This window comes from Esox lucius, chromosome 7, assembly GCF_011004845.1.
Source record: "Esox lucius isolate fEsoLuc1 chromosome 7, fEsoLuc1.pri, whole genome shotgun sequence".
Lineage (NCBI taxonomy): Eukaryota > Metazoa > Chordata > Actinopteri > Esociformes > Esocidae > Esox > Esox lucius.
Genome location: NC_047575.1, coordinates 38,314,942 through 38,328,514, shown reverse-complemented (window position 1 = coordinate 38,328,514; position 13,573 = coordinate 38,314,942). Strand labels below are relative to the sequence as shown.

At 47.6% G+C, this 13,573-nt stretch overlaps 1 protein-coding gene across 1 annotated transcript; it reads right to left on the bottom strand.

The window, feature by feature from the left end:
* Nucleotides 1-1,244: 1,244 nt before the first annotated feature.
* Nucleotides 1,245-13,573, bottom strand: hunk (hormonally up-regulated Neu-associated kinase). Its single transcript, XM_034293415.1, has 10 exons — nt 12,653-13,573; nt 9,275-9,417; nt 8,458-8,607; nt 8,170-8,225; nt 7,552-7,687; nt 7,123-7,250; nt 6,033-6,159; nt 5,766-5,934; nt 4,834-4,993; nt 1,245-3,311 (listed from the first exon to the last, which is right to left on the bottom strand). Exons 1-10 carry the CDS (start codon nt 12,890-12,892, stop codon nt 2,542-2,544), a joined length of 2,079 nt encoding a protein of 692 aa, XP_034149306.1. The 5' UTR covers nt 12,893-13,573; the 3' UTR covers nt 1,245-2,541.

Genomic DNA, 13,573 nt, shown 5'->3' with positions numbered 1-13,573 from the left:
AGGATGGTTCACATTCTCCAGCCCTGTCCCAACCAACCCTGTCCCAACCAACGCTGTCATTTAGTGGTTACACTCCGGTCTTTTTAAGTGATTTACTAATGCAATATTTGAACTATTGGTTTTTCTTTCTACTATATTCATTTGATTACATGGTGTTTAATAATAAGTGTGGTTTATATCAGCTAATGGAGTAGCATCAATGACATTCTTTACATTTTCATTGAAGGCTGGGCCTTGTGTTTTCAAATGCACACGCACACACACACACACACACACACACACACACACACACACACACACACACACACACACACACACCCCCCCACACGCACTTGTTAAAGAACTGAACTGTACATACAAGACACTGTGTGCAACAGGACCAGCCAGAGACATCATATATTGTGTATAAATATTTAAAATCTTTTATAAGTCATAATAGAAATCTCTCCACAGTCAAAAGCAAAAAAGCAATTCATTACAAAAGCTTACAAAAGAACCCCTTTAAACCAAGTCAAACCATATTAATCTCATTATCAACAAAAGGACTTACAAAGACATTTTCTAAAAGTTCAGAAGTTTTGACATTTACTTATTAAAAATCGGTAATAAAACGCTTTCGCATGCAAGACTCGACAGATATGAAAGAAGACATTCTATCTCAACAGTAAGTAGCCTGGCGTAAGTGGAAGCATTTTCTTTAGTCCAACACAGTCTACGGTGAATCTACGGAGAGTGACACTGTAAAATGTAACAGGCGAAGTCACAATGAATCGGAACACGTCAGCAGTTTGAATCATGGAACACAGAACAATGGAATTCATCATCGGAACATTTGGAACAGTGGAATCATGTAGTGTTATTTACAAACAGCCAACTCTCATGACCACACACTAACGTAGTTCCCCATACGCTCAGAAAGCACCGTCTTGGGACAAGGCCACAACAGCGGGCAGAACACATCCTATTGCACTAACTACAGGCAGCAGAGCTTAAGACGGTAGTGGTCCGTATAACAGATGGACATGATTGGACACACTGTAATACTATTTTCACCTGGGTTTCTTCTTCGGCTTGAGGCCCAGGGGCAGTGTTGGCAACTCATAAGGCTTTGACACTTCCCTAGAACCAGTCCAGCTGTCTCGACAGGTAGATCTATGGACTATGTAGGGAAAAGGGCTCGGGTGGAAAGTTCCAGTGTTGCGCTTTGTTGCACAACAGCTGTTGCGTGTGTCTGTGTGTGTGTGTGTGTGTTCTATGACAGGTTGAGAGTTGTGCCCAGTGCAGTACTGGAGCAGTCAACTGGGATATTATGTCTGAGAGCCCGTACAAAAAAATAAAAGAGATTTAAAATAAAATGTGAAACAAACTATTCGCCAAATAATGCATTTTCAAGGCATTTTTATCTGATACTTTACACACATTTGTAAATGTATTTGGAACACGTGTTAAAAAGAATATTATTCGGCCAACGTTTTATATTTCACAAGTATTTTAGATGTTCGTGTATGCAGTAGGCCGATATGTTTTTAATATGGTGTGCATGAATGGATACGTCTGGCTAGGAACCAGGCTATGGCTAGAGTTCTGCGGGGTAAGGTGGAGAAGGATTCCCTTTCCAAGTAACTACTGATTCTGTGGGACAATCAGGTCATGTTCTGCTGAAAAGGCAGACATTCCACAGAACCAATCTACAGCAATGAAACCTGAAACCACAGATTGCATTTGTTTGAGTGTTTGTGACAACGACAGACAGGTGTGCGTTTCACATGACTGCAGCTATGTGGCCAAACACACACGCGCGTGTGTGTTTACGATCTACCAAAATACAGGTTGCCCAAAAGGTTAGACAGATCAGTGAGGGTTATAAACGTCATTTGAACAATTGTCCACCGCAGCCTTGCTAGCATGCTCAAACCCGTCAGACTTATTGGACCAATCTCTTTCATTGTAAATTTGAAGCCCATTGTCTGCCTAGTAAACAAGTACCCAGGATTACTGGTTATAATGCAATGATATAACACTCTTCCAGGAAAAGCAGCTTGTTGTCGCTAGAGGCTTGGTTTACACTAGTTTGGTTTACAGTAATTAGACAGACACAGTATGGAATTTCCCAGACATTCTCTCTCCTGTGTGTTTGTCTTCTGAGCTCCTCTTACTTTATTTCCTGTTTGTTTGTGTGTGTCAGGCCAGGGATAATAGCTCCCCTGTGATCTGTGTCCACCATCGCCTCTCTTCCAGATCTGATATGGAACGATGACACACACACCTTCTGCTCACCACACATCCAGCGTCTTCACAAAGGCCTCTCCTCAGCACAACCAACCCTGGACAGCAATGTTACGTTTCAGCTCAGTAAACGGCCTTTAGAGTGTCAACAACAGGAGCACATCCCTGTATCATCGTGACTGCCTCAGCAGAGGTCAAAGTTCGCAAAAAGTCCAAAGGCCACTCAGAAATCCCCCCCCCCCCCACCCCTTCCAATCATAGTACTTGTAGTTGGACCACACCGTGTTCACCTCTCGCCGGGTTACCCACGGGCCTTCAGCAAAGGGTCTTGAGAGCCCCGGAGGCACACAGCAGCGTCTGCATGGGGTATGGGGGCGGGGACACCAAATCCTCCTCCACCGCCTGCTCCGCCCTGAAACTGAATGGCTGGAAGGGGACCTTCTTCTTCAGGATCTGGCCGATGCCCATCGAGGGGAACTTACTGCCACGGTGCAGGGGGCTGTCTGGCTCAGCGCTGCCCCCGGAGGACGGAGGACTGAACGCTGAAGACGGGTTGAGGGGGGAGAAGGCCGATTTCGGGGGGGAGAAGGCCGAGCCTCCTGGGGGGCTGCCGAATGTGCTGGGGGGGCTGCCGCTGGTGTCAGAGCCGCACCAGTCCCCCGAGGTAGAGGTTGTTTTTTTCGGCTGGGGGTTGACGATGAGTACGGGGGGGCTCGGGATGGTCGCCTTCTTTAAGTAGGAGGAGTCTGGGTGGAAGGCGGAGACGTGTCGCGGTGGAGAGAAGGTCCCATTGGTCAGTTTATACCAGGGCGTGGCGGAGGCGGGAACAACAACATCGTCGATTGGCTCGGCTTTAGACAACGAGTCGTAGGAGTGCATGCCGATTGGAGAGGGGGCCGGGGGGGCGGGGATGTGGTCTGGGCTGGTATTGGCTGCCTGGAGGGTTTCAAGGCGCCTGATTTGCTGTGGCGTGCGGGTGAAGAGGGGGTGGATCTCCAGGTACTCCATGGAGGACGAGGCAACTGTACCAGACGGAGCGAGAGGGGAAGCCCGGTGGAAGTTACCAGTCACCGCTCGCAGAAGACCTGAGACAGGTGGAGGGCAAGAAGGATGGAGACAGGAACAGAGAGAGAGAAGGAAATAATATTAGTGTCCGTTTTCACCACAGAACCCATGGTCCTCTTTCTACCCAAAATAACATCAATCGGTCCATGACATCACACATCCTCCCTCCAGCCCTGCCCCAAGCACCATCCTGTCACCCTCCACGACGCCGACCCCCAACCCTCTGGCTCACCCATTCTGCTCTGAACAATGACACATCTCACCCTTACATCTGTCTCACAGAACTGTAGAGAACAAGAGAGAACAATACTAGTCTGTTGCAGTATTTATTCTGACTGTTCCTCGCTCTCTTCCTGTACCATGGTGTCAAACACTCACACACACACACACACACACACACACACACACACACACACACACACACAGATACACACTGTTTGCTACTAACCAACAAATCAAGTGAGTGTACATAGTAACAGCTTTTGTTTCACAAATACCCAAATTGAGGAGCTACTTTCCGACAGAGACCAAGATTACTTAGTATCATGTCTCTAAAGGAACCTCCCAGACTGAAGAACAGAGGGATGGGAGAGAGAAAGGGACAGAGAAACAGCAGAGAGAGTTAAGCAGAGGAATATAGGAGACAGAGAGACACAGGAATGACAAGAAGGACAGGTGATAGAATAGAAAAGAAAGAGAAGGACAGATGAAAAGAAATTGAGAGATACACTTTTTGTACTAACTTCATTGAGTCCGAATCCCTGTATAATGAGGTGGAGTAGAAAATTCAAGGAGAGAGATGGATGAGGTTGACTAGTGTCTACAGGGAGAGAGATGGATGAGGTTGACTAGTGTCTACAGGGAGAGAGATGGATGAGGTTGACTAGTGTCTACAGGGAGAGAGATGGATGAGGTTGACTAGTGTCTACAGGGAGAGAGATGGATGAGGTTGACTAGTGTCTACAGGGAGAGAGATGGATGAGGTTGACTAGTGTCTACAGGGAGAGAGATGGATGAGGTTGACTAGTGTCTACAGGGACATAGATGGATGAGGTTGACTAGTGTCTACAGGGACATAGATGGATGAGGTTGACTAGTGTCTACAGGGAGAGAGATGGATGAGGTTGACTAGTGTCTACAGGGAGAGAGATGGATGAGGTTGACTAGTGTCTACAGGGACATAGATGTATGAGGTTGACTAGTGACTATAGGGACATAGATGTATGAGGTTGACTAGTGACTATAGGGACATAGATGGATGAGGTTGACTAGTGTCTACAGGGAGAGAGAAGGATGAGGTTGACTAGTGACTATAGGGACATAGATGGATGAGGTTGACTAGTGGCTACAGGGAGAGAGATGGATGAGAGAGATGGGTTTTAAACACAGTTGTTCTCTGTTTTATAATCTGACAGCCCACCTGTTACTGCTGGTTCTACCTGGTAGCTAATCCCAACCAGAATGGACCACAAAGCGTTGGTACGTAGTTGTGCCTGTGTGTGTGTGTATGTGTGTGTGTGTCTATGTGTGTGGGTCTCTTACCATTGCGATGTTTCTTCTCTTTGCTTGGCCCCTTGCTGACAGCCAGGTAGACAGGCGTCTGTTTGGGAGGAATTGTGACTTTCTCGATGTGCTTCCTCCACTGGGTCTGGAAGTACTCATTCTTCTCCGTCTTCTTCTCTTTCTCCTGGTACACCTTTTCCTGGAGAACACAAGCGACATTCTAACGTTATCACAATGTTAGAACACCTTTTCCTGAAGGACACAAATGCCATTTTAACATTATCACAATGTTAGAGCAACTCTGTACACCTGGTTCTGTGATGGTGTGTGCCTGTGTGTGTTAAAACCCCAGTAGACACTGGTCTTGTGTGTGTTAAAACCCCAGTAGACACTGGTCCTGTGTGTGTTAAAACCCCAGTAGACACTGGTCCTGTGTGTGTTAAAACCCCAGTTGACACTGGTCTTGTGTGTGTTAAAACCCCAGTAGACACTGGTCTTGTGTGTGTTAAAACCCCAGTAGACACTGGTCTTGTGTGTGTTAAAACCCCAGTAGACACTGGTCTTGTGTGTGTTAAAACCCCAGTAGACACTGGTCTTGTGTGTGTTAAAACCCCAGTAGACACTGGTCTTGTGTGTGTTAAAACCCCAGTAGACACTGGTCTTGTGTGTGTTAAAACCCCAGTAGACACTGGTCTTGTGTGTGTTAAAACCCCAGTAGACACTGGTCTCGTGTGGGTTCGCCGACTATTTAATCTTTGACTGAAAAAGAGGGGGGACAGCGGTAACATCACCCCGGGACAAAGGGAGATGCGCCATCTTCCCAACCAATCACAGTTTTTGCAAACGAGCTCAACCTGTGAAAACAACCACATGTCCCCCACCCAGAGTGACCCCGCCCACACTCTGAACTGGAAGGCCAGACGACGCCAAACGACGCTCGGCCCGATGCCGCAACGGTGCAGGAAACCTACTCTGTATTCCTTGGACAGCCTCTTCATCTTGTTGTTCAGCAGGAAGTAGACGGCCAGGGTGTGGCACGCCCGGTTGGTGAGCACGGCGCTCAGCACCTCACTGTGTTTGTACGCCATCCGCTCCGTCATGTGGAGGAGAACCATGTGGTTGATCTCCTCAATGTGGATCCTACAGGGACATAACACACACAGTCAGAGACTGTCCGTCTGTGTGACTGTGTGTGTGTGTGTGTGTGTGTGGGTGGGTGTGTGTGTGTGTGTGTGTACCTGTTCAGGTAGGGTGCTCCAGTGTTAGCGTTGGCCAGTTGTAGCCAGGAGTCAGCCATCACCTGATGGATGTTGGGTCTCTTGGCCGGGTCTGGTTCCAACAGCTTCTTCAGCAGGCAGATGGCCGCTGTAAAGAGAGAGAAAGAGAGAGGAGACAAGGGGTGGTGAGGGGTTAGGCTTAGACGTTGAGCTACGTAGTGACTGAGGTTGGGTGAAAACAGCGAGGTTCAGTAACATTGAGTCTCCCTCGACCGCTCTCGCTCTCCCTCGACCGCTCTCGCTCTCGCTCTCCCTCTCACTCAAGACGTGATGAGTTCTGTCTGTCTGGACTCCGATCATCCCTCTGACCTGGAACTCCCAGTCCCCCACTCCTGTACTCTCCTTGTCCCTCGTCTTCATCCCTTCTTACATAAGACCACAGCCCTGTGTCATCAGCTTGGATTAATAACTGCTTACATAACTCTCTCCAAGTTCCTACATACCACGCGTCATCATCAGATTTCTGTGCTGCCTGTACTCTGTTGGCATCAGCTTGGTTTAGTGATTAGATGGAGTTGCGTAGATAGGTTAGGTAATCAGCTGAAGAGGTGTTTGTAGGTTTAGTTATTAGATGAGACTTGCTGAACAGTTCCAGAGCATCACAGTAACTTTTCACCCACTCAACTTCTAATGAATTCTAAAATGAGTGACATCTGGAGCTCTAGGGTGCTCTGGTTTCTGTGTGTTTATCATGTTTGACAGCTGGAGTAACCAGTTTGTTCTGCCGCGAAGCTCTCCACCTTTACCTGCAACTGACCTTGACATACACACAGAAGCACACAGTCACATTAACCTGACCTTGGAGGAATGAAAGGTCAAGGTCAGGGGTAGGCTAGATGTGACCTGGGGGTTAGACGTGACTGCCTGTCAAACGGGTTGAAAGGCTTGAGGTTGGATACGGACTCAGCATGTTGGGGCGGGGCAAATCAGATCTCACAGGGGCATCTTTCTCCCCGAGGTACCTGAACACACCTAGCTACATGCCCACAGTACCTCACACTAACCTGTCCACAAACTGCCCTGGGGACTGTGTGTGTGTGTGTGTGGGTACCTGTAGAGAGTGAAGGCGGCAGAGGGTTCATATCCTTGTCCACCATCTTCTGGTGTAAAGCCCTCAGACTGAAGGGTTCTACGGTGAACGGAAGCGTCCCTGTCAACATGGCATACATGTTCACTCCTCTGTGGAGAGAGGGGGAGAGGAAACAAGAGTCCTCAGTTAGCATGCCATACATTTTTACTGTCTCTGAGAAACCGTCAAGTCCTACATAGCCATTACTAAGTCTCATAAAGATGAGTTATAGGGGACGTGTTGATCTGGTTATATGCACAAAGGCCTCTAGGTTACGCTGACAGTTATCTACCAGTAATATTTGAATATTCCAGTTGCACCAGAAGTGTTTGTAGAAAAGATTTTTCCCAGGAACTGGAGCTCCAGTGACATGGAAGTCATTGAATGGAGTTAGATCTCCATGGTACTCACATGGACCAGACGTCAACTTTGGGCCCGTACTTCTTGCGAGACAGCAGTTCTGGAGCAGCGTAGGCCGGGCTTCCACACTGGGTACTGAACGGATCCGAATAGCCCAGGATACCGGCACAGTTACTGAGACCAAAATCTGTAAAGGGGGGGGGGGGGGGGGGGTTAGTGTGTGTCTTCTGAATGTTGCAGCCGTTTAGGAGCCGGAAAGGGAATGAGGTGTGTGTGTGTGTGAGAGTGAATTTTACAACCTTCTCCTTCCTGGTCTATCACACTTATCGGCACAGAGGTGAGAGGTCATTTAGTTTTAATGGAATACTGATCGGTCTGTTACTCCTCACACCATCTTCCTGTGACTCCCACAGACCAATCCAGTAACTGTTACCCTCTGATTAGTGGGCTAAATATTTCATCTGTTTTCTAAGGTACTTAAGGAATTATTTATTTGGTGGGAATTGACCTGTTGCATAACTTCCTTTTAGACTTCTTAAAACAGATGAGAGACACACAGATACACACACACACACACACACACACACACACACAGATACACACACACACAGATACACACACAGAGAGACTACTGGTGAAGGCCTGGGGTGTGGAGTTAGAGTTGGTTACCTATCAGCTTGATGTTGTCCTGTTCATCCAACAGCAGGTTCTCAATCTTTAGATCCCTGTGAGACCAAGACAGAGTCAATTATAATACTCAAAACCACAGTGTATATACACATAAACAGACACACACACACACACACACACACACACACACACATACACATACATACATACATACATACATACACACAGATGAGCAGCGACAGCTGATTCTAGGGTTCATCGTCGGTATTGACCCCCATGTGGTTTTTGACAAATAAATGTGTGTGTGTGTGTGTGTGTCTGTCTCACCTGTGCACCACTCCTGCTCTGTGTAGATGTTCCACAGCCATCACAAGCTGCCGGACATACTTTTGGGTCTCTCTCTCGTCCAGCTTCTTCTTATCGTATATTCGGTTCATGAGGTTTCCACCAGGACACAGCTCCATCACCAGGTAATAGCTGGGGGACAGACCAGACACACTGATGTAAACACACACACTGTACAACACTGTCTCTACACACTGATGTAAACACACACACTGTACAACACTGTCTCTACACACTGATGTAAACACACACACTGTACAACACTGTCTCTACACACTGATGTAAACACACACACTGTACAACACTGTCTCTACACACTGATGCACACACACACATACACTGTACAACACTGTCTCTACACACTGATGCACACACACACACATACACTGTACAACACTGTCTCTACACACTGATGCACACACACACACACACACTGTACAACACTGACTCTACACACTGACTCTACACACTGACTCTACACACTGATCTACACACCGATGTACACACCGATGTACACACCGATGTACACACATTGTTCTGTTTCTGGTGGTCAGTCTTTGTCTCTGGGTTTTGGTTCTACACATCATTTGACTCCTTTGTCCATGATAAGTTATGTATTGTTAAGCAAATTAAGAAAACTGGTCACACTTTCTTCCATCTATCTATCCCTACCCCCTCCCTCCCAGCCAGCCCCGCCCCTCCCAGCCAGCCCCGCCCCTCCCTCCCAGCCAGCCCCGCCCCTCCCAGCCAGCCCCGCCCCTCCCAGCCAGACAGCCCCCATCCCCCCCTTCACCATTACCTGTTGTCGGTCTCCAGTATGTCCAAGAGCTGGGTGATGTTTGGATGTCTGATCATCTGTTGAATGTGCCCTTCCCTTCTGAGGTTTTTGGTCACATACGAGTCCTTCTTTGCCTTCCTCTTATCAATCACCTTCACCGCAACCTAGGAGAGGGAGGGGGAGGGGGAGAGGAGGAGGTGGGGAGGGGAACAGAGAAAGAACACATTAGCTGTTAACCCCTACAGTAAGCTACTGTACACAACTGCTGTATATACAAAGAGAATGGACCAGGGTGATATGAGTTAATAACATGGAACCAAGAGCCCGGACGGGTGACAGAGACAGATAAAAAGAGACAGCGAGAGGAAACAGAATTGATATAGACAGACACAGGGGAACTGAGAGGAGGAAGAGGGAGAGGAAGAGGGAGAAAGAGAGGGAGGGAAAAGCAGTGCATGGTAACAGGTGAGGGAGTAGAATGTCTCTGTGTAGCAGATGCCTCTGCTAGTCATCAGCAATCCCCAACAGACTGACTGTTTGTTCAACGGTTTGTGGGGTCTATGTGTCAAATGGGGGACATTAACTAACCATTTGGCCTCCTTCCTCCCCCTGGTAGATGAGTGTAACGTTTGCTTTTCACTCAGTTTATAGCGGCCCACACACACACACACACACACACACACACACACACACACAAACGTTGGTCCTATACATACAGACACAAAACAGATTGGAAGACAGGTGGAAGGACCTCCTCCATATCCCACATTTTACTGTCTGTGTGTCTGTCTGTCAAGCTGTTTCTGTCCATCGGTCTGTGATTCTGTCTGCCTCTGTTTCTGTCTGCCTGTCTGTGTTTCTGTCTGCGGTCCTGTATGTGTGTCTCTCTGCATGTCTGTCCTTCTGTTTCTCTGGATAATCTCTCAGGCACTTTCTGAAGAACTTCACGTTAGAGATAATCCCTTTTAAACAATTAAATACAGCCCAGTCTCCTAGCAGCCCCACACTGTCCCTGTTCCCAAACACACACACACTCCTTTAACTCAGGTCCACTAAAAATTCAAAAATAAATTCAACAGGAGATGATAAAATGGTCTCTATCAATACAGCTAATTACGAATACAGTTAATAACCACAGCAATTACCACTACATTACCAATACATTATCACTGCATTACCTCTATGTGATTACTATATTACCACTACATTATCAGTGCATTACCTCAATGTTCTCACTATATTCCCACTACATTGCGGTCACTGTACCCCCCACCCCGCTCTCCTCCCTCCCTCCATCTTATCTGCCCTTCATTTCAGGGGGGAACCTCTGATTCCAGAGCTAAAAGGAGAGGTGACGGGGGAGGGTCATTGTTCTCTTCTACCCCGTCCCGTCCCCCCGTCACCATATCCCTCACATCAGTGTCTACCGATCTGTCACAGTGCATCACTCCTGCTTATAGCTGACAGTGTGTGTGTGTGTTATATGAACAGTCAGGGAGAGTGGGGGTGCTAAGTGTCTGTGTGTACAGTGTGTGTGTGTGTGTGTGTGTGTGTGGGGGGGGGGGGGGGGTATAAGAGAGGAGGGGCCATATTAGGTACGGTTGTTTAACTTAAACAATACAACAACATTGTGCTATTGTCCTAACAACCCCTCCTTCTCATCAACCCCCCACTCTGCATTTCCCAGCCCTAATGATATGGTCCCCCTCCCTGACACTTTTCCTGACCCCCCCCCCCCCCCCCCCCCCCCCCCCCCCCCCCCCGAAACCAAATACTGAACATTCCACACCTTTCATTCCTTCATTTACTATCAGCCCTACCATATCTTCACCATCAGCCCTACCATGTCTTTACCATCAGCCCTACCATGTCTTTACCATCAGCCCTACCATGTCTTTACCATCAGCCCTACCATGTCTTTACCATCAGCCCTACCATGTCTTTACCATCAGCCTCCCCTTTTACCATCAGCCTCCCCATACCTTTACTATGCCTGCTGATGCAATACCTCCCCACCCAGCCCTCTCCTCTCCTCCCATCTCCTCGCCTCTCCTCCCCCCTCTTCCCCTCTCCCCTGTTTTCTGCTCCTCTCTTGCTGTGATTGCCAAGTGTTTGCATCATCCACACAAAGAGAACGAGGGATGAGAGGAGGGTTCTGTATCCCCCGCCTCTCGCCACAGCAGCAGAGTAAAAGAGGGGGTACAGAAGTGTGTGTCTGTTTGTCGGTGTGTGTGTTTATTAGGTCACACAGTGAGGAAGGAGGGCACTTGTTTTTGTAATATGCAAATCATTTGGCTGCACCTCAAAAGCAGAGCGAGCCTCAGAGACAAAGACAACCAGCAACCAATGAAAGCACATCACTGCTAATAACAATTTAATATGCAAGTAGCCGCGCCGCTCTCTCATTGGCCAATCTGTGCAAACACCACACCCAGACAGGACCTGAGGTGAGATTACCACCAGACAGCGGAGGACTCTCAGTCTGTTTTGGAGGAGAAGAGAGGACATCCCCACAGTGCCCAGCCAGAACACAGAGAACACACACACCAGTGAATATTTACAATAGTCAAGCTTGGTTTTGGGCAGCATGAAACAGTGTGTGTGTGTGTGTGTGTACCTCCCACTGTGCTGGTTAACTCGCCCCACCTGGCGCTATAGCAGCTCATTCATTCGTGCCTGTTCTAACCAGGGATAAAACGTCTCACAGGTGCCAGGCTGTAACTGATTAACAACCACTCACACACCCCAGTAAGCGAGATCTGCCACTGTCACCTAATTGCCCGTTATCACTGAGTTGTGTGAAAACAGATGAGCATTATCCACATGTCATTAAATAGCCTGATTCTGTGTAAACATTAGGTCAGGTTACCACTGCTGTTTATCACTGCACACTTGTCTATTGGTTGGGTTTTCGAGGATAGATGTTTAAGACTACATCCTGGTGTGTACTGTGCCATTTGTGTGTGTGTCTGTGTGTGTGTAAACTTATACAGTAGATCACACAATAGAAGAAAAAAAAAACACCACGAGTTTTATATTCGCTGTAGTTATAACACATAACCCATACACTGCAACGTCAAGAGTTTTATTTGCATGTTAAGAGGTCCACGAGTTGTTTAAAAGTAGCCCATAACGCCACCAATAATTGAGTGATCAGGTCGTGTCAATAGGCACCAAAGTTGTCAAAATGTCAATTTAATAATCGACAATATTGTAGAGCCCGCACCGTGATGTCACCATATCATTGTTATACATTGTAACAACACAACTGTCCGAAAACAACCATTTCACGCGTCCATACCAAAATGAAAAGATTTTTGTTGGATTTTTACCCACTGAATTAAAACATATATAAACGTGGAACTTGACAAAATTGCGTGAGACCTGTCAACGGCCTACCTTTTCTCCGGTCATGGCATGAAGCCCCTCTCGGACTTTGGCGAACGAGCCCTCTCCAAGTTTCCTCCCGATCAAGTAGTTTCCCACTCGTTTGGTGTGGTAGAAGTTCCGAAGGATATCCGCGGCGGGACTGCCTAGAGATGCCGGGACAACGTTCTCGTTGTTGGGGGTAGATGCAGGGGCTTTACCCCCGTGAAACCGGGGACTATCCACCACCATGTCGAAGTCAGCGGCTGGCATAACCGCTCCTATCAAACTACAAACGAATACTCAGTTTCTCAAACGAGGTAGGAAGTTTCGTTCCAGTGTCCGTCCTCGCTGGCGTCTGTGCTCTAAACGTAGACAGTTCGACAGGCCTACGTGTTACGTGCATCTGAAGTGACGTCCGGCAAAGTCCTTTTCGTCTGTTGGGTCCCTCGATTGTCCCCAACGATCGTAAATACTTATCGGAAACCCGAGCTCGCGACACCTGTTCAACCTAAAGCGTCAGCAGGCGGTGTGTGGATTCAGCAGTTTCCTCTCAGCTTGACTTGTCCTAACTTTTTTTAATTTACTTCATGTAACGGTCTCATAAAGAAAACGGGCTTCTTGGTGGACGAGTGTTATTATTGCTGAAGTTGTCTAACGTTGTTCGGAATAAAACAAAATGCGATGTTAAATCTCCTTAAATCCTTTGTGAAAAAACGAAAATCTTGCTCGTGCGACTTCTTTCTGTCACTCTCAAGCTGTCCTGTATCCTGAACGCTCCTTTCCATTGAGCGGTTATTAGATACTGTTGAATGTGAAGCATGCCTTTGGGTTTGAAGTGACTTTCCCGGTTCAGGTGGTGGGCGTTACTTGTTTGTGAGAAAAAGCACCCTACTCGGTAACCCGGTTGAGCAGTAATCCTATCAGAGGCTGGCCCCCCTCCCTTTTTTCAGA

Bases quoted from the DNA above. Each gene is read 5' to 3' on its own strand.
- hunk (XM_034293415.1), bottom strand. From the start codon at position 12,892: ATGCCAGCCGCTGACTTCGACATGGTGGTGGATAGTCCCCGGTTTCAC. The intron at 9,418-12,652 runs GTAGGCCGTTGA...TCCCTCTCCTAG, and splicing joins ATGCCATGACCGGAGAAAAG to GTTGCGGTGAAGGTGATTGA. The intron at 6,160-7,122 runs GTACCCACACAC...CTCTCTTTACAG, and splicing joins GCCGCCTTCACTCTCTACAG to CGGCCATCTGCCTGCTGAAG.